The sequence below is a fragment of the Aquila chrysaetos genome, chromosome 3 (genome assembly GCF_900496995.4).
Source record: "Aquila chrysaetos chrysaetos chromosome 3, bAquChr1.4, whole genome shotgun sequence".
Taxonomy (NCBI): Eukaryota; Metazoa; Chordata; class Aves; order Accipitriformes; family Accipitridae; genus Aquila; species Aquila chrysaetos.
This window is the reverse complement of record NC_044006.1, coordinates 34,055,613-34,077,353: the sequence shown is the minus strand read 5'-3', so window position 1 is coordinate 34,077,353 and position 21,741 is coordinate 34,055,613. Positions and strand designations below refer to the sequence as shown.

General features: G+C 39.3%; 1 protein-coding gene across 5 annotated transcripts in view; it reads left to right on the top strand.

Moving 5' to 3' along the window:
• The window catches only part of RBMS3 (RNA binding motif single stranded interacting protein 3), a 724,729-nt gene that overhangs the window by 630,637 nt on the left and 72,351 nt on the right, over positions 1 to 21,741 (top strand). For all 5 annotated transcript variants that reach the window (XM_030009264.2, XM_030009261.2, XM_030009262.1 and 2 more), the window contains 3 exons: positions 299 to 405; positions 11,890 to 11,936; positions 19,391 to 19,487. In XM_030009264.2, the coding sequence (XP_029865124.1) occupies positions 299 to 405; positions 11,890 to 11,936; positions 19,391 to 19,487 (251 nt within the window). The remainder of the gene's footprint in view (positions 1 to 298; positions 406 to 11,889; positions 11,937 to 19,390; positions 19,488 to 21,741) is intronic.

Here is a 21,741-nt window from a genome sequence, read left to right as displayed (position 1 = left end):
TTAGCTAGAACTAATGCCTGACTCTACTATTCCACTACAGCAACTTAACATTCTGCGTAGGCTGATTATTTTTTCAACAATATTTGCTAAATTCTTTTAAGGGCTGCCAGTATATATTTTTTGAAGCTTAGTTAATAAGAACAGCTGCCAGTGGAGTCAAGGCTAAAAGAGGCAAAAAATATCTGCAGAAGGCAAGATTTTACTTCAAAAGATCAGTATGACAAAGCACTACTGTTGCTGGTATAATCACTTTCTTGGAGGGGGATGCTAATATAGACTGGGTTTCTTGTCTTCACAGCCCCCACTGAGCCTTTGCTGTGCAAATTTGCTGATGGAGGGCAAAAGAAGCGCCAGAATCAAAGCAAATACACACAGAATGGAAGGCCGTGGCCCAGAGAAGGAGAGGTAAGTGTCATGCGGCAATTATTTTCCTGGGGTTTGGCAGGAGTCAGCTGCAGACCTGGAGGTCTACCTTTCAGGGCTACGAAGAAATCAGATTGCTCACAAAATACAATAGTTTCACACAGAAAAAGGTATATAAGCAGGGGGGAGAGGAAGGCTTATAGTAACATGTGGAGTGTAAAGTTAGAGGAAAAGAGAATTTCAGAGCTTGGTGTGGAACTGTGCGCAGCCTCGTCACACCGCAAGTGCTCTGTCCGCAGCCAGACCCGAGCCCAGTATTCTCTTACTGGTGTTCCATAAGCACCCATGGTGTAACTTTTATAAACCCCAAGTCAATTTACACTTAAGCAATTCAACAAAGTTGTTTCCTCCATGTAGTTCCTGGTGATAAAACATTATCAGGGAATAGGCGGGTTGTTACAAAAGGGAGAGTTGCACTTGCACGTGCAAATGTATGGTCCATGTAAAAGTTCTCCAAAAGCTTGTCTGAGCTGGGCTCTTCATTCTCTCCAAGACAAAACAGTTTACAGTAGCCTCAGCTCCATCATGTGTACAAAGTTAAAAAAAAAACATCTAACAGTTGCTTTCTGCTCTGCTGCAAATAGTCTGTTACTGGAGTTTCCTTTCTGTGTATTTGTACATGAAGTGACTCCAAATGTGGCTGAAATAAGAAAGGAATTTATTGGACTCTTCAAGAGTTTGTTTACTCTTCTTGAATGTTATTGTAGGATAAAAACACTCAAATAAATGAGGTAGATCTAGCCATAGTACTTTCTTATGCATGATTATAGCTACGAAGGCTGAAGGAGTTACAAGTATTTCTATCCTAAACACCTATTCTTTGTGTTTATGATTTAGACTTCAAGGAAAAAAAAAAAGTATGTTGTTCAGTTGTGACCTACGAGAATAGAAGTTGGTGGGGTTTTTTTTCTTTTGGTGGTTTTTTTGGTGGTTTTTGCTATATTTACTTCAGTTTTACAAAGCAAAAAAACAAGAAAACTATTTGGTATTTCTAAATTACCTGTTTCTAGAGGGTGTCTGCTTTTTTGTAACTACTTGATTTTGCTAGCTGATACTTTTCAGACCATTAGGTTATGACGTATATACTCCAGCACGATTGGTGAGCTCCTAAAACAAACAGAAAGGCCTCTTGAAAGCATAGAAATTTCTCCCTCCAGCAAGGTGGTTATTGTACATTGTTCTAACAACAATGCTCCAAAATATTTTTAGCTTTGTGGGCTGAAATTGCCAGTGTGGCAGCCACATTTGCTACAAGAGATTGCAGAAGTCTCCAAAGGTTCATTGCAGTCTCTTATGTCATATGTTTCAAAAAAATGGAGACATCTTCTTAAGAGCCATTATGGTTTGTCATGTTAAGGATCTATTGAGGAACAAGTGCCCAAGAAGTACTTCAAGCGGTATACTCAGGTCATCATATATAGAGCTTGAAAAACAAAGGTCTATATACAGGAGACAATAACAAACCCTCAATAAGGTCAACAATCCATATATTAAAGACCTCGAAATCCATGTTTAAATAGTAAATGCCATCATAGCTATTATCTCCACTGTTCTATACTTCCTTCAGTTCAAATCAATAAACAAGAGAATATAAAGTTAAAGCCAACAAGCCACCATTATGCCTATGGCCTCAGGGCATCAACTTATTACGTCGGACATCGTTCATTTGCTGCTGGTGGAGTGGCTTACATTAAGCACAGTGATATCCCTGTGACCTAGAGGCAGGGTGTGGTTGGTATGTTTAGAGTATGAACATTTAAAAACTAGTTTTCGGTGCTGGGAGACATCATTCCTTATTGTTCACAGTCAGCTACAGAGCTGTTGTCATGGTATAATCTACAAATGTGGAAAGATTGTAAAGATACAAACTCAGAAATATTTCAGGCTAGGAATGTGCTCCGTTTTCTTAGATTTTCTTAGATTTTCTCTGTTTACTAATGTCTGGTTAATACCTTGCTGCACATCAGATATTTACTACTCAAAGCATCAAAGACAAGAATGCATGTTCTCTTTTAGGGTCACTCATTTATTGGATTTCTTCCCCACTGTTGTTAATTTTCTTCTTTGCAATGTAAAATCCTTCTGTATAATTACTCTTATATTTTATATGCAATAGGGTTTTTCTAACTCTTTGTCCTTTAATTATCTTACTCTAAGCATGATGTACCATTCAGTTGTTCTCTGTGTAGCAGCACTCAGGTAACCTTCCTACAATTACTCCCGTCAGCTTTAATTTATTTAAAAAAGAACAGGCAGTGAGTAGTGAGAAATAATTGATATATGACAAGTGTCACAGTTCTGATTACAAATGGGATCTGGAAATATTCCCCACACCTCTGCTTTTTCTTGGTTTCTTCCCCAAAGAAAAGCATTAAAATAGTGTCCAAGAGATTACTCCCTCAGCATTTCCACTCTGAACAAGTCCTGGGGTATCTAGACCAAGATGTATTTGGCTATTGTTCAGATAAGCCTCTGCATTCTTGAATACTTATGTGAAGCGTATTTCTAAAACTTCTGAGGTTTAACCAGCATTAACACTGAGCATGCGTGAGGATTATTGCTCGGAAGGGCAGACCCCAGACAAATGGCACCAACAGTTCTGTCACTGGCCTCAAATTTGAGCATGCAAAGTAAAGACAGACAGCTGTGCCCAATACTCTGCTGTAGGGGGGAAATGGCAGGAGACTTAGTGGGTAGGAGCAGGTTTTCCCTCTCTGGCCATGCTGTTCTCAGGGGTTTTGCTCTCTTTTACGGAGACCTTCTGTGGAATTTTATAAGAGACGATTACTTTTTTCGGTAAAGTTTTCAGGCCATACTGCAGAATGTAATAGAAAAATCATATTCCTTTCATACATTTTTGTAGATTGCTTCATAACCATACAGAAATACTTTAGTTGGCTGTTAAATTGGCTTACCTTTTAAAGTAAAGTCTTTAGGAATACACTGAATTTCTCTAGGACTTTTCAAGGGGGGGTTTTGGTACTTGGTTACTTGGCCAGTTGTAACCAGGGAAGAATGCCTGACCTTGAATAGCACTTTCTAGTCCTTACCCTTCCACTCTTGTCTGAAGCCTCAGGAAATATTCAGCAGATTTACCAAGGCATTTGACTGAGGATTTGTGATGGCTGACCAGTTCTGGACTAAGGAGCCAAGAGCTTAGATTACTGATGGCTTTGTAAAAGGCTGTCAGATTAGGCATCTAACATACAGGTGCAATAAATGTACAGTGAAACTTGCAAATGTTGGAAATATTTGCAGTGAAATTCTGACCTAATAACTGAGACGATTTCTGCACAAAGTTAAATTATTTTTTTTCCGGCTAGTTTTTCCTGAGTCACACTGGTTTAATTCAGCACTCTGTTTTGAAACTTCCCCTGACAGGATAATGCTGAGATGGTGATAGAAGGTAATCATATTCAAATTCTGTCTGTAAAATATTTGATTTAATTTACCTCTAAATTGCAATTGACAAGTCTAGAGGTGGACATATCTCCAAAAAAAATGTTTATTAGCTGAAAATGCATCCAGGGAATCAAGAATACAAACTGAGATCAGACTGGATTAAAAACTGCAACTTAAATTTTACAACATAATGTTTTATTTCAGATTTACTAAAAGTTTGTTTTGGTTATTCAGAATTAAAATCTTTTGATAAGAGTATTTAAGAGAGGGTTTATTTAAAATTTATCTGGTAGAAAGGGAGAAATCATCCATAAACTGAGAACAAATGAGATGCTTTGCATCAGCCCAAAGTTTATTACTGTTTACATTCTTCTAGAAAGAACAGTTCTAGAAATGGTAGCCTTTCTATATCTGGTCAGGCCGAAGTGATTAAGTATTTTTTTACAGTCACAATATTTTGAAACCTTTGATACTTCATTTGCAAGTTTCTGAAAAATTTAGACCATCTACATATTTGCGTTGTCTTTCTTGCAAGAGACTATCACTATTACAGTATTGGTGCATATATCAGAAGAGTGACATGCACCATTGAATGCGACCCCCTTGTCATTGAATTTGGTCTGATGTCTATAATGATACTTAATAATTGCCACCAATAATTCTTCTATTGATTGCTTTCTTGCTTCTGTAATCTGGGTTACATTTTTGTTTCTAAATAGCCAAGAGGTTAACCTCTATTTCTTCCCCCTCCCCCCCTTGCTTCTTTCCCCCTTTCTCCTTTGTTTTCTTTCAAGATCAGTTGGTGAAATGTCTAAAGAATTAAACATGTTTTTAATTCTTTCTTAAAAAAATAAGATGACCTAGAAGTTTGGGAATGTTGCTTTTGTTAACAGTTACTCTTTTTATCTGCTACTCACTACAATTTTGTCTAATGCAAACAGTAATTTAGAGAGAAAAACATGCAATAGGTAATTTGAGAGACTTCCTGATTTTTTTGTAAAGTCAGTGCCAGTGAAGGGCTGAAGCGATTGATCCTGGTGACAGTCGTCCCTTCTTTACCAGCAGCAGGCATTTAGAAATGATTAGTAGATCTGTGCTAGGCCCATTTATAACTCAGACATAGATTTCTTTTTATGCTTCCAAGGAGATAGGTACAACTTAGTTGTGTTCCATAATCCTCAGTGTCTAGGGCTGATGTATTTTATACCTAGACAAATAGTTTTTTCTTTTCTGTGGGAGACAATTTACAGGCCTGTTCAGGTACGCAGTAGTAGCCTCATATGCAAACCACGCACAAAGACATTTACTATATATTTAGCATGTGTGTAAGTTAGACATTGGTCAGTATTTTGCATGCTTATTTTCAGCAAAAGCTTAGTTTAGCAAAGAGAGGAATTGAACCTGAAAAGGACCCTACACAGAGGGAGAAAGTAGAAGGGCAGAAGGTAACTGGCAAATAAGTGAAAAGATACAGAGCAATGAGTTAAAAATTCTTCATGACACCAGATGCTGTCATTTTGGGCAACGTTTTGAAAAGGTGTCCAAGTGGCACAAATACCAAAGAACAGTTTAAATGGTTGGATTTTGAGCTTCTAAAGCACATAGAACTATTTTAAAATAATGACCTACATGAAATCACTGTCCCTGAAATCAAGATTTTTAAAGGGACTGGTTTTACTCATAATAAGAGCCTTGGTTTGGTTAAAGTAGAATCAGGACTGTACCTGCCTTCTGAGATTAGTTTTCTTAGTTTTCATTTTGGCTTTGGATTTCCTTCCACAGTGAAAAATGTCATGCCATTTGCTCCAGAGGTTTTCTTGCAGTTGGGTTTTCCTCCAAATTCTGCTGCTATGACAGTGTTTTCTTATGCAGAATAAACAGATGTTGGAGACAGGGGAAAAGGACATTTGGTTGATGGTTGGACTTGATGATCTTGAAGGTCTTTTCCAACCTAAATGATTCTATGATTCTAAGATCTTTTTCTGCACTCTGCTGTATCCCCAACATATTTGGTGGGCTGTGATTTTCAGTAGTGCTGCAATCCATCCCTGGAAGTCATCCCAACTTACTGTAACACACACATCTAGTGTGCAGATGTGACTGTAATCCACAGCTGATTTAACACTGGATCAGACTGATGGCAAAACGGGTGTGCCAGATCCCCAAAAGCAGATGGTTCATAGGCCTGAAGATGGCAAGGTTAAATATATGAGTTGGCTGTGGAAACAGAATAATTATATTTTATTATATATGTCTCTGTGAGGAGGATATTATGCTCTTTTTTTTTCTTTTTAACTTTTGTAAACTTCAGCACTTATCTTTTAACTCATGAGATACTTTGTTTCCACTTCAATTTAACTTGACCCCAAGAACAGAAGCTGTGTGCACCAGACTTCCATTCTGGTTCTGTAGGACAAAAAGGGGGGTTTGTCATTCATTCGGGTGTCTGAACTTGTCATTGTGTTTATCAGCTCAACCTCTGACCTTCTGAGGTTCATGAATCACTTCCCATGTTTGACCTCAATATTATATATTTTTCTCTCCACAACTACTTTTTTCTCAGCACTTGCAGCTGCTTAAGGAGCACACATCACTGGGAAATGCTCCATTTCTTTCATATGCATCTATATATTTAAGAGGTGTCACATTTACATTCTAGATTTCTCCTTCTCTAAAAAAGAAAGGTGTTTTTTATTCAGAATTAAATTCAGAAATATTTCTAATAATGTGGAACATTTCTGACAGAACTGTTTAAATAATCAAAGGAAGGAACTCTGCCAAGTTAACTTTACTGGTGACTAAGCTTATTTTATTAAATTGGTATTTTAAGTGAATCTCGTTTGGGTTGCTGGTTTCTCCCCCCCTCCTCTCTCTTCCTTCATCAAAGTGTTTCAATCAGAGTATCTGCTGTCAGGCCACAAGAGATCCTTGTGCTGTGATGCCTGGCAGATATTAGGGGTGGTAACAAAACAAGTACAGGAATTTCAGTGTTGAAATTTCAATTGATCCACTGTAGCAGCCAAGAGCACGCCCATTCCCCTGGGACGGCAGTCCTCCAGCATGAAAGGATGAGGGGATGAGTCAGAGGAAATGGGGAAGAGAGACTTATCTTCTGGTCTAATTTCCACATGGCTTCACCACAGAAATCCCTTGAGTCCTAGGGTACAACCTTATTTTCCCAAATCTCACTTTAAGGAGGAGAAACCCAGAGAAGCTCCTGCTTGGAAATCCCACAACATCAGTGGATTTCATCCCTTTTTAATTTGTAGGCCTCCAATTTTTTCCAATGGGACCATGGCCTCCTGCATGATGAGAAACCCTGCAGTGACAGCAGCCTTGCTTTGCACAGGTGCTCCAGCACTAGGCATAGGCTGGCCAGAGCAGGTTCAGGGAGATAATGTGGAAGATTCACCTGAGGAAGAGGCATAGGACATCTCCGTAGCAGGTCGATATTATGGTGAATTTTTGCACACAGTGAGGGGGAAAAAACTCTACACTAAGGTGGTGATACGTTCACAAAGTTGTTCATGAAAGGTGCTTCCCAGCGACACAAAAGATATCACGCAACCTAAAATTTGGTCATTTATAGGTGTTTGTGTTTGCTGGAAGACAGATACTGGGCTCATAAAGGTTGTTCCTGTGAGAGTTCACAGCGATTTGGAAAAGAAATAATAAACGCACCTTATTTCACATGATATTGAAGATGTGATGATTTTTTTAATAATCACTCCACAACTTAATAATTTCTTTGAGAGATTTACAAATCCAATTTACATAAGCAATGCAAATGTGATGGTCTAAGAGCCTTTTTAATGAGGCAAATGTGCTCATTTGTGTTCAAATCATAACAAAGAGAGGGGGAAAACAACAGAAAAGAACACCTTGTCTTTGCCCATGGAAAATTTTTCACAGCAAAGTCTTGCACAAAGGCCTTCAAACTTCCTGGGGGAAGCCTCGCCTTCCAGAGGCTTTCTGATATTTCCTGCGCTTCAAATTTAAAGAAAGGTCCAGACTGGGTCTCTTGTGATTAGAATCTCTTTGTTCACGGATGTCAATAATTAGAAAACTGCAGCAACAAAAGAGCAAAAATATTCCTTCCCTTTGTCTTAAGTTCAGACACTTTGGTAAAAATAAGCAGTAAGTAAACACATATGGTTTAAATACTCTCTTTAAAAAATAAGTATTTTAAATGAGCTTGTTTTATTTCTGTGTCACGTGACATTCTGAACAAACCAGTTGAGTAATAATTGAGAATGGTGTTTATTCTGATAGCAGATATCACTTTTTTTTTTATTACTTTAAGGGATTGCATGTTGAAATGTTGAGGTGCAGGTTTTTCATTCAGTAGCTGAGTGTATGTCCATTATCTGGCTGAGCAGCATAAAAATACTGTGGTTCAGTTGTTCCTTCACAGTAGATTTATCTGACAAATATTTTCCTAAAGCGGCATTCCATCATCAGTGCCACTCTCTCAGGTGGCATTTAATCAGGAAGTGTCACTATCAGAAGAAGGAATAAGACCCTGTCCTTCCACTGAAACATGAGCAAAACAGTGGATGAAAAGACCTGGAAGAAAATACTCTTCAGCTCAACAGAGGACTGCTATAGAGACATCAGCCAGTGCCTCGGTGTAGTTAATACCGTATTAAGCACAGTGACGGCTATATTCAGTTCTGGTTTTGACAGAATAAGTTGGACCTCTATCACGTGGAAGTCTGAGGCCAACCCTGATATTCTGTATTTGGTATTTTTGGAATTCCTGTTTGTGTGCTATGGAGAAAAGTGCAGACAATTTTCCACTAAGTTATTATTGCTCATCAGTTTTTATTCCTGATGAATGAGGATGCTTCAGACCATAAATCTTTCACTGGTCCAGGCTAACTGTTACCTCTCCTGGGCTTCCAGCCAGCATAATTTTGTAGGGAGGAATTACACAACTTGATGAGAAAGAAGTAAATAGTCCTCTGTTAGCAGCTATTTGAAATAGCAGCTGTTTAAGGCTATTCAGCAATGGGGGATATTAGCAATATTACTGGGCAAACTGTAGGTGGTGTACCATATGCACATATTGCCACACGCTGTGTCGTATTTGTCTAATGTGAAACTTTCATTTACTGGCAAATGGGATAGTGATATTTATAGTGGTCACTGCTGAAGTACTTGAACAGATTCTGGTAATCTGTCACTGTGCAGTACGGATATGGAGCATGGATAAGGAGATGAGTGTCTAGGCTTTCATATTTTGTACTTGCCAGGCCCACAACGGTGTCCCTTATTTCTAGTACCAATAATATGTAATGGATGTGATGCTAATATATGGAGAATGGAGTATGTGCAGTTTGTCTGCATGCACCCACGCTCAGGTCTGGGGTGTGATGGGGTTGGAGGTCAAGCTGAGGGTCTGTGCACGATCGCGTGCTCAAATATCCATGAGACAAGTAACTGAAAGCGACGTAAATGTGTGTTTGCAGTTCTCACGTGGACACTGAGCATTGTTAGGGCTCCAGTGAAAGACCTGCTGCAATTTATCCTTTCTGCACCATAATTTTTATTTATCTCCAAGAAACTAAAAAAGGGCAATTGTTCATTTTCCCCTTTCCTTCCAGCTCTCCCTCCCTTGTTGCTACTTTGTCCCCAGGTCACACTAATGTGAGCTGTGGGATATAGTGAGCTCTTATCCAGGCAACTCTAAGGACTGCTAGATCTAGAAACTCCCTTATTTAGAAAGCTTGAATCTCTCCTTTCCCAAGGAATTATAAGGGGTTTTTTTCTTAGTCTTGAGTAGATGTGTGATGAGATGTTAAAAAGTCAACACCTTGATTTACAGAGAATATCTTAAGTTATTTTTAAGGGTTTTTTTTAAATTGTTAGAACTAATTTTTCTGTTCCTCTAGGGCTTATACATGCTATTTAAGTTGTCTTTACCAGTGCAGGAATATAAAAAGAGAGTAATAACAAACGTTACAAGTGTTGAAAAGAGAAAGGAAAATGAGAGAGGATTTTTTCTCTAAAATGTATTGCAGAGAAAAAAAAACGTTTATGATATTAAAGTTTTATTGGTTCTCTTTTGAAATGAACTGTATACATTTCCCGTAGTAATTAATGCAACCTTACCAAACAATACAATATGCTGAGAATGTGTAAGACATAAGAATGTAAAAAAATTTTAAGTAGATCATCCCTTATGATTTTCTAAGCTAATTTATTTTTTACATCAAAATTAGCAGTGGTTAGGGTCACCCTAAATTTGATTTTTTGACATTTTAAACTTGCAGAAATAGCCATTTTTATTTTTCTTTGTATGAAATGAATGCATTTTAAAAAAATAGTCCTGTGTTCTTGGCCTTAGTCTCCTGAATTATCCTTTGCTTAGGAGATAGTACATATTTTACTAAAGTAATGGCATTTTCAAAAAGCAAAGCATTTGCCCTAGCATCTGCTTAAAAGAATAATGAGAAAAATATACAAATTTAATAATGACAAGGACATTTTTTTTTGGCTGCATAAGGTAGTGTGATCAGAAATTATTTTGGGCCTCTGGAAACTTGGACCACGTCCTCTTAGACCAGTGTGCAGCTGCTGGGCTAACCTGGCTCTTCCAGGAGTGCTGCCCGCTCTCTGCCTGCTTGTCACCAGAGCATTTACCCTGGCTGCTCAGCTGCCTGTGCGGGAGCCGGCCAAGCCCAAACGCTTTCCTGACCTGTCTGAGCAGCCATCTGGAAAGGGGCAGATGCCATTATTCAAAAGTACTTTGGTAAATGGGTCCAGGGGCTTTAAAAGCTCCCACCAGGAGCACAGACCCTGCCATGTGGTTGGTAAAGCACCTGTCCTTGAAGCAAATGCTGCTGTCTCCTGTCTCAGGCAACGAGCATATGGTCTGTATGACAAGTGGAGAGAAATACAGTGCCTTGGGGTGGGATGGTGCCATGGCCATTTTTCAGCTGCTCCCAAAAGGAGAGCAGCACCTTGAGTAACGGGGGTCCTCTCTTCTCCTCTTCTAGCCCCGCACAAAGGGAGATGTCTTCCCATCTCCTGGTAGTGTCTTACATTGGCAAGTGTTTCAAAAAGGGAGGGGAAAAAAAATAAATACAGGAGACAAAAAGTCAAAGCAAATGCAATATGTGGGAGGAGAGATTGTCAGTCCTATGTCTTAAAGTAAATGCTGGGGAGAAAGCTGGTCCTTCCCACACAGCCCCGACTGCTGTCTTGGAGCATAAGGTGGAGCGTGAAATTCAGTCTCCAGCCCTGCTCTCTCCCTGCCTTTCCTGTGGTACCTGTGGATACGTCTGCTAATGGTGGCGGTGGTGACGGTTGTTAACTGGACACTGTTTTGACACTGCCAAATCCTTTCACACAGGTCACGGTCTGCTTGGTGGTGAACGGCAGTTGAAAGGCTCTGTGTAACCCATTAACAAATTCTTTTGCTGTCCAGACCTCTGAAGTATTTTAAAAGCCTTGTTTAAAAGCTTAAGCACTTTTTTTTTTTTTTTTTGGTTGGTCTTTTCTGCTTCACAGCCCACTTTTTGTTTCTTGTCTTATGTTAATGAATTAACAGCAAGTTCGAGTGACAGCCTGGGGAAATGCTAGACTGGGGTCACGCGGGGTGTGGCCTTTGTAGGAAAGATGAGACTCCTTCCTGAGAAGCTCTGGTGAAGTTGGCTTTAGAATATTTAGCAACTACCTGTCTCACAGGTAACAACACGATTTGGCCCTGTCTTGTTACAGCAAGCAATTGGATGTAAATGCATTGATCTCAGTGGAGTTATTAACTGATAGTGGTGCAACAAAAACACCATTTGCCCTAAATGTTATGGAGAGATGACAATCAACATACTGAACAGATCTGTTTCTCAGGGATCTCTCAGGCAGGGGACATAGCCAATCTGTCCGTGCTGCTTTGGGCCATCTGAGCTTCCCTGGAGAATTTAGATTTCCATCTAAGTTGCATTCAGTTTTTATTCCTTTTGGCTGAGAATATGTTTAATGTCTTTTGTTTTTCTTTTTTTTTTTTTTTTTTTCTGCAGTAATAGTAAAAATCTGTTTTTCTTCCCTAACTATGTGCAGGCTGGCATGGCTTTGACTTACGATCCAACAGCTGCTATACAGAATGGGTAAGGAATGCATGTTTTCTTATGCCTTTTTAAAAATTATTTGGAATGCCATCTTCTGTTTTCTTTTTATGTAGTGAAACTTATTCAGAAGCAAATTCATTCAGTCATATTTTGTCTGAAGCATGTAATGCTATATTGTCAAGTTCTTCTTTTAGTTTCCCTTTTGTTTTTATGCCCTCTTGTTTGTAATATCCATTTGAATGGGAAGTTGTTTTTCCTAATAGTTTCCATCTCTATTTGGCAAATGCTAGTGGATGTTTTTTTAATCCCTCTCTGTCACGAAGTGGAAACCAGTAAAGTTTCCCTTTACTGACTTTGCTTTTGTTAAAATAATCATTGAAGATTCCAGCATATTTTGGATAATAGAGCTGTTACTTCATCTGGGGTTCTCTCTACAGGCTGGCTGGCTTCCATGGCATTGTCTGAATAGAAATGCCAAATAGGGAGAAAGCCTTAAATCAGTGTGTAAGCAGATGGGATTTAGGGGTAAAATTCTGAGCAACGCTCTTCTTAATTTCTCAACTACCATTTGTCAACACAAAGAATTGTAACCTTTTTTCAAATTTAGTAGAGAAGTTACATCATTGTGTTACTTACCTGCATGATTACATTTCCAATTATTTCATAAGCTAGAAAAACAGAGCCTTGAAATCTAGCTATGCTTTCAGATAGGTTAACAACAATTTGAAGAGAAGCAGGAGATTCGACTCTGAACTCTTTGACAGTCACTCTTTGATCAGAGAGATGTTTGATACGATTATCGAATTCCATGCATACTCCTGTCTGTGTTCTCCAGCTGAAGAGAAGAATGTATTGATATAGATGAGAATGGGTTTATTTGTTAAATATTTGTTAGGGCACTGCTGGTTGAAGCATTTAGGAAAAAAACTAACATTCCCCATACTTAAAAAAAAAAATATGATAATAATTAGTATATTTTGCTTTAACTGCCCGTTACAAGCAGTAGTTTTGTAGGACTCGTGATATTCCCATGTTGTGGAGGAAGCGGCCAAACCAGAACAACTCAGAAAAAAGAGGGGTTTTGCAGAGTTGTGATTTCAGAATCCTCTGGTTCTGTTTCCCTGTTCTGATCTCCCAAATGAGTCTTTCTTCTCTATCGTCATACTTTTCAGCTGGTAACACATTATAGGCTATAAATAAAACCATCACTAGTTCATAATCCACCAGTGTTTCATCCAGACAACTGGCTTTTATTTCAAATGAATTCCTGCATGTCAGTTTTGTGAATGTTTTGGAAACTGTAATTTGAATGATCCATTCAGATTAATCTCATTTTACTTCAAGAATTTTTTTTTTTTTAAATTATGAAAGTTATCTCAGAATCAGACATTATTTTTATCAAAGAGTACCCATACTGCTCAGGTCATCAGGCTGCTCAGATGGTTTGGTCACTCAATTGTTTGAACACGCTGTCACTGATCATTGCGAAAAGAAATAGTACCCGATGGAGAATTTCGGCTCTGCAGTTTTTTAAATGTTCTTTTATTTGTAAAGCATGAAATATACTACAGCACTAGATATCTCTCTAAGAGTGACAATTAATTACTGCTTTGACATATCTCTTCTTTGTAGAGTGTCAAAATATTTTCAATTTCATCAGGACAAAACCATCTGATTCAAAATGCTCTTACGGTGAGATCTTGGTTGTATGCCGTATCATGAGGAGGAGCTTTTACTATGTGGAAGAATTGATCTGTCCACCAAAAACTACACAACTGTTGTTCCATCCTTTGGTTACATCTTTAAAATGCTGTCACCTCAGGATCGTCAGGCCGCTTTGGTTACAGTTTCTTTTTAGCTCCCCAGGCATTCACTGAATAGTCTTTACGTATCCTGTAGTTATAAATTTTTACTATTTTTCATAAGCCTCTTTACTTGCAAGTACAATAAAAATCTAGCTCATGGGTTTTATTTTAGCTAGTTCGGGAGCACCTCGATGCTTTGCCTGTAAAATGTGCAAATGTGATTTGTTGCTCACTGACACAAGACACGGGTATTGTAGCAGGTGTGTGGCGATGGTGAAAAAGAGTTAAAGGCTCTTAAACACTGTGAAGTAAACTGGGTTAACTTAATCGTCAGTGAAGGGGCGCTAGGCAAACACATTGCTGTTCCTCACAGCGAGGACAGTCTGGAAGTGAGCACAAAGATGCTGCTTGCAGCCCCCTTGTGTGGATGGTGTGCCCATACCCACCCTGTGGGTAAAATGCTGCATAATACTTTGGCAGTAAGGTGGACCGAGCTGTTAAGGTTTGCATGGAGCAATGTTACCCAAAGGTCTGTAAAACAAAGACGACCTTCAGGCCTGTTCAGTGCAGCGGTCAGGTTAAGTGGGTGTTGACCCTGCACACAGCTCAGGACTTGTTGATGTGCTGTGATAAGCATGAGTCGCTCAGTCCTTTGGGTGTCCACCAGCATGGAGCTTAGTGAACTGAGGCTGGAGACGGGAAATGTAAAGATGCCCAAACCAAGGTGAAGATTCAGGTGAGGTATGAATTACCAATAAAACTTAAAAAGGAAGATTGACTGCATATGCTGATGTCTGTTAGAATCCTTTACAGGGTTGATAGATGCATTTTGATGCACGTAAGTTGCTAAGTCCACACAGGATTATATGGAGGATGGAAGCCTACTGGAGAGACATGTCTCTGCAGGTGTCACGGACTGGTGTTTAAAATTAAGAGGTGTGGATTATATTAGGTTTTGGGTTGGGGCATAAGAAAACCTCAGGGAAGAATCTGGACTCTTGTATGTTGTCCAAATGAAAGGGTGGGTTCTCATTGCTCATGGTGTAGTACTATCACTTTTATTACTGCATAACTGTGTATTTGCCTTGAAAATCTATAGCAGGAATAAAACAAAAGAGTGTGTGAGAGAGACTTTCACTAAAAATAGCTAAGATTTTTTCCCCACAAAGGAATAGATAATTTTCTTCTCAGTCTATTACATTGTAAAGCTTCATTCTCCATTTCATTATATTGTTTTTATGCCCATGTAACTCTGTTTAAGCATCCAGTGGAGTTACATCAGCGTAAAACTGGTATAATGGAGTAGAGAATCTGGCCCATAGTGTACCATAGCATTGCAGTATGAGTTACTGAAGACGTGGTAACCACACACTTCAGTAGATAAGCTCTTTTCCCCTGCCAATCTCTCTGTGCCTTTTTTGGTTTATAATCAGCCTTTTCTGAATTGCATTTACAAAGGTATTCAGGTTTTATTTTGGGGAGTAGTGTGCCCATTGTAATATGCTATTGATTTTTCAATTTGTGGTATTAATATCGTTTTAGTGGTTTAATGCACTCACACAAAGAACAAATAGAGCTCTTGTACTTGCACTGTAAGGATGTTCATTTTAAATGTTCCTGAGGCTTGAGTCCTCCTGGCCATTTGACTCAGATTGCAATGTGCTGTATCAGTTTAATATCTGATATCTGGGGGACTATACTGCACATTTGCTGGCCAATGGGCTCAATATTCAGATAGGTCTTTTTCATCTCAAACATCTGACTGTGTGGCTTATTGCAACAGAAAATTGCTGCCTTGATAACGCTTGGTAATACTCTTACGTTATTTGAGCCCCAGGATACTATTTATGAATCTAACTTTTTCAGTACTGCCCGCAGGCACGAGGCATGAGCAAATGGTGTTTATTGCAGTGCAAACAGGATCTTGCTCTTGTGCAGAATCTGTGTGGAAGCTTGCACATTCCCCCATAGGATGGGAACCATATGGATTGTTTTTTCTATTTTTTGGCAGGGAAGTAGCGACCAGACGCTACAGACAATGCAGTCCACAAATGCAGAGGGAGGGTTGATGTAGGAGGGGAGCATGTTATTTGTCTGTTAAGCAACAGAAACTGTTCTTAAAGCATTGCCTGTGTGTGCCTGATGATGTACTGGGAACACGGTTCTTTTTAACATCTCTTAAAAACATTTTCTTTTGAGCCCTTTATAAACCCCTCTTCAGGAGCACCCAGGCACATCTTTTTGCTTTCTAGTGATGAGTTTTCCCTGTGCTTATGGAATGTAGGCATGCTGAAAAGGTCTATTTTTAATACAAGGGCAATGTCCATTTTGCCTCACCCCTGCTGCCTGCCTTTCTACGCGCTTGCTTCTAGCATTGCAATTGCAGCTGAGGAGCAGGGACACTGGCTCGAGCCTGCAAAAAACTGCATGGGCCAATATAAGGATGCAAACTGCATTTGCAGAAAATGCAGCTGCACCTTTTGGAGAACTTTCCTTAGAGCCCACAGGTCAACTACCACAAAGCTTACAGCTCTCAAAGTACCATACCAGATACTTTACATTTTAATGCCAGGAAACTTGGGGCCATAACTGAATATATCTAAAATGAGTCAAAGTCAGTATAATTAATCTCCCTTTCCACTCCTCTTTCTGATATACATATTCTGATGACTGAGAATCCTGTATCCCCTTGGACTTACTTACAACATGCATCTTTCACCTCATTTCACCTCCCCCTGAGCCCAAAGGAAAAAAAAAAAGGGAAAGCCTAAGATCAAATATGGCCAGGTCAACAGCTGCAGATCTTGTTGGGATGCTGTAGGGTTTACACCAGAACAGGCCACTCTTGCATTTTTGCTCCTCTTGTCTTTTGTTAGGTCCCCAGCATGTCACTTATGCCAATTACATATTAGGACATTAGCCTATTTGTATGTAAAGGGAATTTGGGGAGATGCCTCCGTGTCCCATAGGTGAGAGCATGTTGAGCCCTCTTTGTGAGCGGGTCCTGCCAGGGCAGTGCATGGCTCCAGCACTGTGGCAGGTTGATCATCTCACGCCTGGGCGGTGCGGGGGGGTTCTGCTTGAGTCTGTCCTCAGCAAGGACACTCCTATCCTCACCATACCACTGTACTTCATGTGTGGCAGAGATATCCTCATGTTTTTTTTAGATCCCTTTGGGCACAAGTGACACTGTGGCAGGAAGACAAGCCTTTGTCTCTGGGTATAAGGGTTTCCTGATTGCAAAATATTTGACCTACAGCCTGTCACAGTGACTCAGATTGTTAAACTCTATTTATTATTATTAAAATTGAAATTTATAAACTAGATTTTCTCACATTGTCATCTGCTGCATCAGATTTCCTTCCTTTCTCTTCTTTGATGCTCTGGTGCACGAATTTACAAAATATAGCTGAGTGTCCTGATAGTATGTTTTATTTGATGCTTATTTGAGAGCATTCCAAACTGCGACAGATAAATGGTATTGGCAGGGCTGTTGGAAGGGCTGTATTTTTCACATTACCAGAGTTCATATTCCACAAGCTTATGTACTATTCAGATAACTGCATCTCTAAGCTGAAACTGAAATAGTTAGCTGTCTGTCAAGTTCTTGGCTTAGCGCACGTTTTCCGTAAATTCGGTAGTATTTGCTGGGATTTATTGAAGAGTTTATTCTAAAGAATCAGCACTACTTCCAAATGGAAAGTTGTTTCTCCCCTGCACTCGTCTTTGTCCAAGCAGTTCATACGCGGTATAAGTATGAGCCCAGCATCAGTGCCAGGCTGATGGACAGACTGAGAACAGAATGAACAAAAATGTGTTGTTTTCTCAAAAGAGTTTTATTTTTATACTGTCCATCAGTTTAAGAGGTTTGTATGTATTTCTATACATTATACATTTTACCCATAGAGTAAATTCTGTCAGTCTGCCATTGTCTGTTTTCATTGGCTGCACGCAGCATTTCTTAGTTCATCCACTTAGCAACAGCATAGCCAAAGTGATTTCTGGTTAACCTTGATCTGAGAGAAGCCCCCTGTAACAGGACTTGGATAACATACACATCATGCTAATGCCATAGATGAACCCAGCTAGTGCTATAAAAATCCTTTCCCTTGCAATGTTGTATGAACTTAATGTTTGATACAAGCAGTGCGATACAAATGCCTCAAAGTTCTCGTAATAGGATATACATAAAATTGGGCAATGGCACAGTTTTAAAATAGTCTCTGTGAGAGCTTTGTAAGGGCAGATAAATGTTCCTAAAATAGCAATATATTTCTATTAAACAAAAAATCACTCAGACGCCACCTGCTGCTTTTGGCGTTTTTAAAATCTTACTTGGAATAGAGAGAACAAATGATTGCTTCTCTGTCTCCCTCTCGCCTCCTAACTTTGAATGTTTCTGCCCAACCTTCAAAGACGGCAGCCTGTTTTTCTGAGGCTATTGGTTGGATGAAGTCAGTAGTTATTTGAGCCTGCATCCAGAATGAATGCATCCAGTCTGAACTAGACTGATTAGTACTAAATCCAGGATGCCAGGGTGATCAGGAAATAGAGCACTTGTTTAAACACCAGTAATGATTTTTTTGTTGCATGGCTCTCATGGAAAGCTGTTGATTGCCTCAGCGTGGGGAGAAAAAAAAAAAAACAAAAAAAAAAAAACATAAAAAGACAGGGAGTGTAATCTGCTTCACTGTTACAGAGAGAGCATATGTGCAAAGTCTTGTGTTACTTGTAAGACTGGTGCATGCTATATGAGAAGGATCTGCATGGGGTTTAAATTGGACAAGAGAACGCTGCACAGGAGTGTTTCTCTCTCTCAGAGTCCAAAATATCAGCATTTTGTCAGCTGTAAGACTACAAACATTCTTTTTTTAAGCAACTTTATTCTTCTGGCTTACAGTTAAAACTGAAAAAAGGGCAAATGGAAAAATCTTTACAAGCACACACATATTAAGTACTTACACAATCCACTAGTAGTGATGTTTTCCAAGTGATAATTTTATCAATTATCATTAACCCACAGGGAAGGAGAAGGAATATAACATTTATTAGCATCAAGCAAGAGATAGTGAAACTTTTGTTCATAGCATGCACCAGTGGAAATAAAAACAACTAAATCTGAGATTTTCAGTGCTGCCTGGGGCATTTAAACTCGTAATTCCTGATACATTTCACCAGAAGGTGGGTTTTTTGCTCTCTGCCTAGATGAGTATGAAAATTTCAGCCAGAGTTTTTGTAACCATCCCTTAATGAAATAATTCAGGCATGTATGTGGAATGTGTTATTCTCAGCACTGAAGCATTAAGATCTGAAAAGAAAACAGTACTGCATGTAAAAATGAAATCAGTAATATTGTCTTCGATATCGCCTAAGAAATTTCTTTTCACTAGCTAGCACTCTGGAAAATCAGCTGTCTTTGCATTTCAGATAATTACTTCTTGTACCGCGAAGTGCTATATTTGTGCTAGTTGAAGTGAAAAAAATATGCTTTGTGTAAATATTCCTCCTCCTTTCCATTTTCAAGATCTGTTCAGTGGAGCCATCACATCTTCTGTGTTGTGGTTTTGGAAATAGATGGACATAATTACCTGTGTAGACTCTTTTTGTCTTTGCCCAGGAGGCAGTGAATTAGTTAGAGCCTAGCAGACGAAAGGTTCAAAAAATCTCGCTTTTGTTCTTTGTTTGCAGATTTTATTCCTCACCGTACAGTATTCCAACAAACCGCATGATTCCACAGACATCAATCACGCCATTCATTGCTGCTTCCCCTGTCTCTACATATCAGGTACGTCAGATTTGCACTTGTCTACTATGTTCCCCAGTTAATTAAGTTTTGGATGTGGATGAAGGCAGAGTGTATACCACAGAAAATTGTGTGAGTGCTTGCATTCTTGAGTCACACTTTAAACAAAAGGCTTTCTAGTAGTATTCAGGTATCATTTGGTGTAGGGTTTTAAGTGTTCTTGCATTTTTTACACTAGCAATGAAAGCCACCATGATTTTTTTATTTCAATCAGCTTCTCTAGTAAGCAGCATTTTGCTTCATTTCCAGTTGACAACAGCAGAAGCTTATCATTCTTATTGAAATGTTTTGTCATTTTGGCTCCACTTCATTAGCCAGAAGTTTTTTTAAATGCATTTTTTTATAATTTATGTTGACTGCATTGTATTTTGACCTTTTGACCTCAGCAGTATTTGCTCCAGTAACAGCATCCTCTAAAAGCACTCATTTTTATCCAATAATCCCTGACAAAGCAAGTTACTTGAGGATAACTGTCCTCATATCCTTCTTTAGTCTCCCACACGTTTTGTCGTTCAGAATTTCTCTTTTCAGCATATCCCTCACAGATCTCCACTGGGAAATTATTGCTGTGCTCTGGCTTTCTGAGATGGAAGTCAAAATCAGGTTGTATAGTTTTATTATTAGCCATTCTCTGGGAACATATCACTTCACTCTGAAGCTGGTCATTGGCTATATACTTTCCCATTTCAGTTATTTCTGTCCTATAACATCAGTGCCCTTCCAATCCTGAGTCCTACCTGAGATAAGCTACCAAAACTTGCAGAGCTGCATGGTGGGTTGTTCTTAATGTTAGGGTTGGTTTGTTGCCGGGGGCGGCGGGGGGAGATGGTATGCTACTGCTTACAGGTAATTCTGGGAGGTTGTGCTTACACTTACTGTGTTTCAAACTTGATTTTCAAAGGTAAATTATTCTTGTAATTTTCTTCGACTTTTGTGTTATTTAATTTTAGATGGCTGTGTAACACTTGCCAAACAAAAGTTGTTTTGGTGAGATAAATGCAGTAAATTTCAGTAAATGGCAACACCAAAGAAATGTCAGTGCCAGAGACATATGAGTGCAGCTCCCATGTGCTTTTCTCAGTAGCAAAGCTGGCTTAAGAGTCATACCTTCTCCCTCTTACTCAGGCCACTGAATTCAGGCCACCCAGGCACTTATTCCCACCACTGCTCCACAGTTCATAGTTGCTCCTTTCTCCCATCCTGACTTGAACCATTGCATCGGTTCATGGTTTGATGCATTTGCACCAAAACCATTGATTTTTTTCTCTTTTTTTTTTTTTTTTTAAACCCATGTCATTCTCCACAGATAGTTTGCAGTGTAAGCCCAAAGGCATTTGCCCTGGCACAGTGGAGGAACTGCAAGAGTGGGAGCACTCAACAGCAGCAAGCAGTGGCAGCTCTAATATATTTTAACTAGTAGGGATTCACAACAGAAAATTTTGTAGTAGAGGTGTGTTTGCATGTGTGTGCACTGGTTTTGGTTCTAAAGATGTTTCACTAAGCTTGCTTTTCAACAAAAAAATCTACTTTGATAAACTTCAACAAGTGTTGAAGCACACAGTTAAACAATTAATTCTCATCATTTGTTTCATTAACAAAATCACAGGGCATCTCGAGAATCAGGATCTTGTAGCTTTCTCCTAGTCATCCCTGCTCATGCTCAGTCTGAGATGCCACATGCCCAACTCTGTGAGCTTGGGGATCGCTAGTGAGGTGCCCACTGATGGCTGTAGCACAGCTATATTTTTTGTGTACTTCCACTGTGTTGTCATTCCCAGAGTGATGCAAAAGGAAACTAGGGTACACAGTTCTTGGGGTTGAGTCTGAGTTATGACAGCATATGGGCCATTCACACTTAGCACAAGAAGGAGTTATGACTCAGCGATGCCACCACAAATGTGGAAGCACTCTGTAATGCATTTGTCAGTAAAATTGGTGTATCCAGGGAATCTGTTACATGTCAGTCATAAGGCAGAACAACAAAGACTTTGGTGAGGCATACAAAGTTCTGGTGGGAATGGACCCCACAATGCCCAAGGTAAGAGCTGATCCTGGGGGGCAAGGACATCTTAAGCCAGCATTGCCATGGAAGCTTTCAGTTAGAATAAGCTTCAAAAACTCTGAACTAGATCTGCAGTTCTTGCTGAAAACAGAATAAATCATTCTGGGATCTCTGAAAGTGTTATACCTTTGAAAGTTCATACAGATACTTTTGAAAATAAACTTTGAACATTTT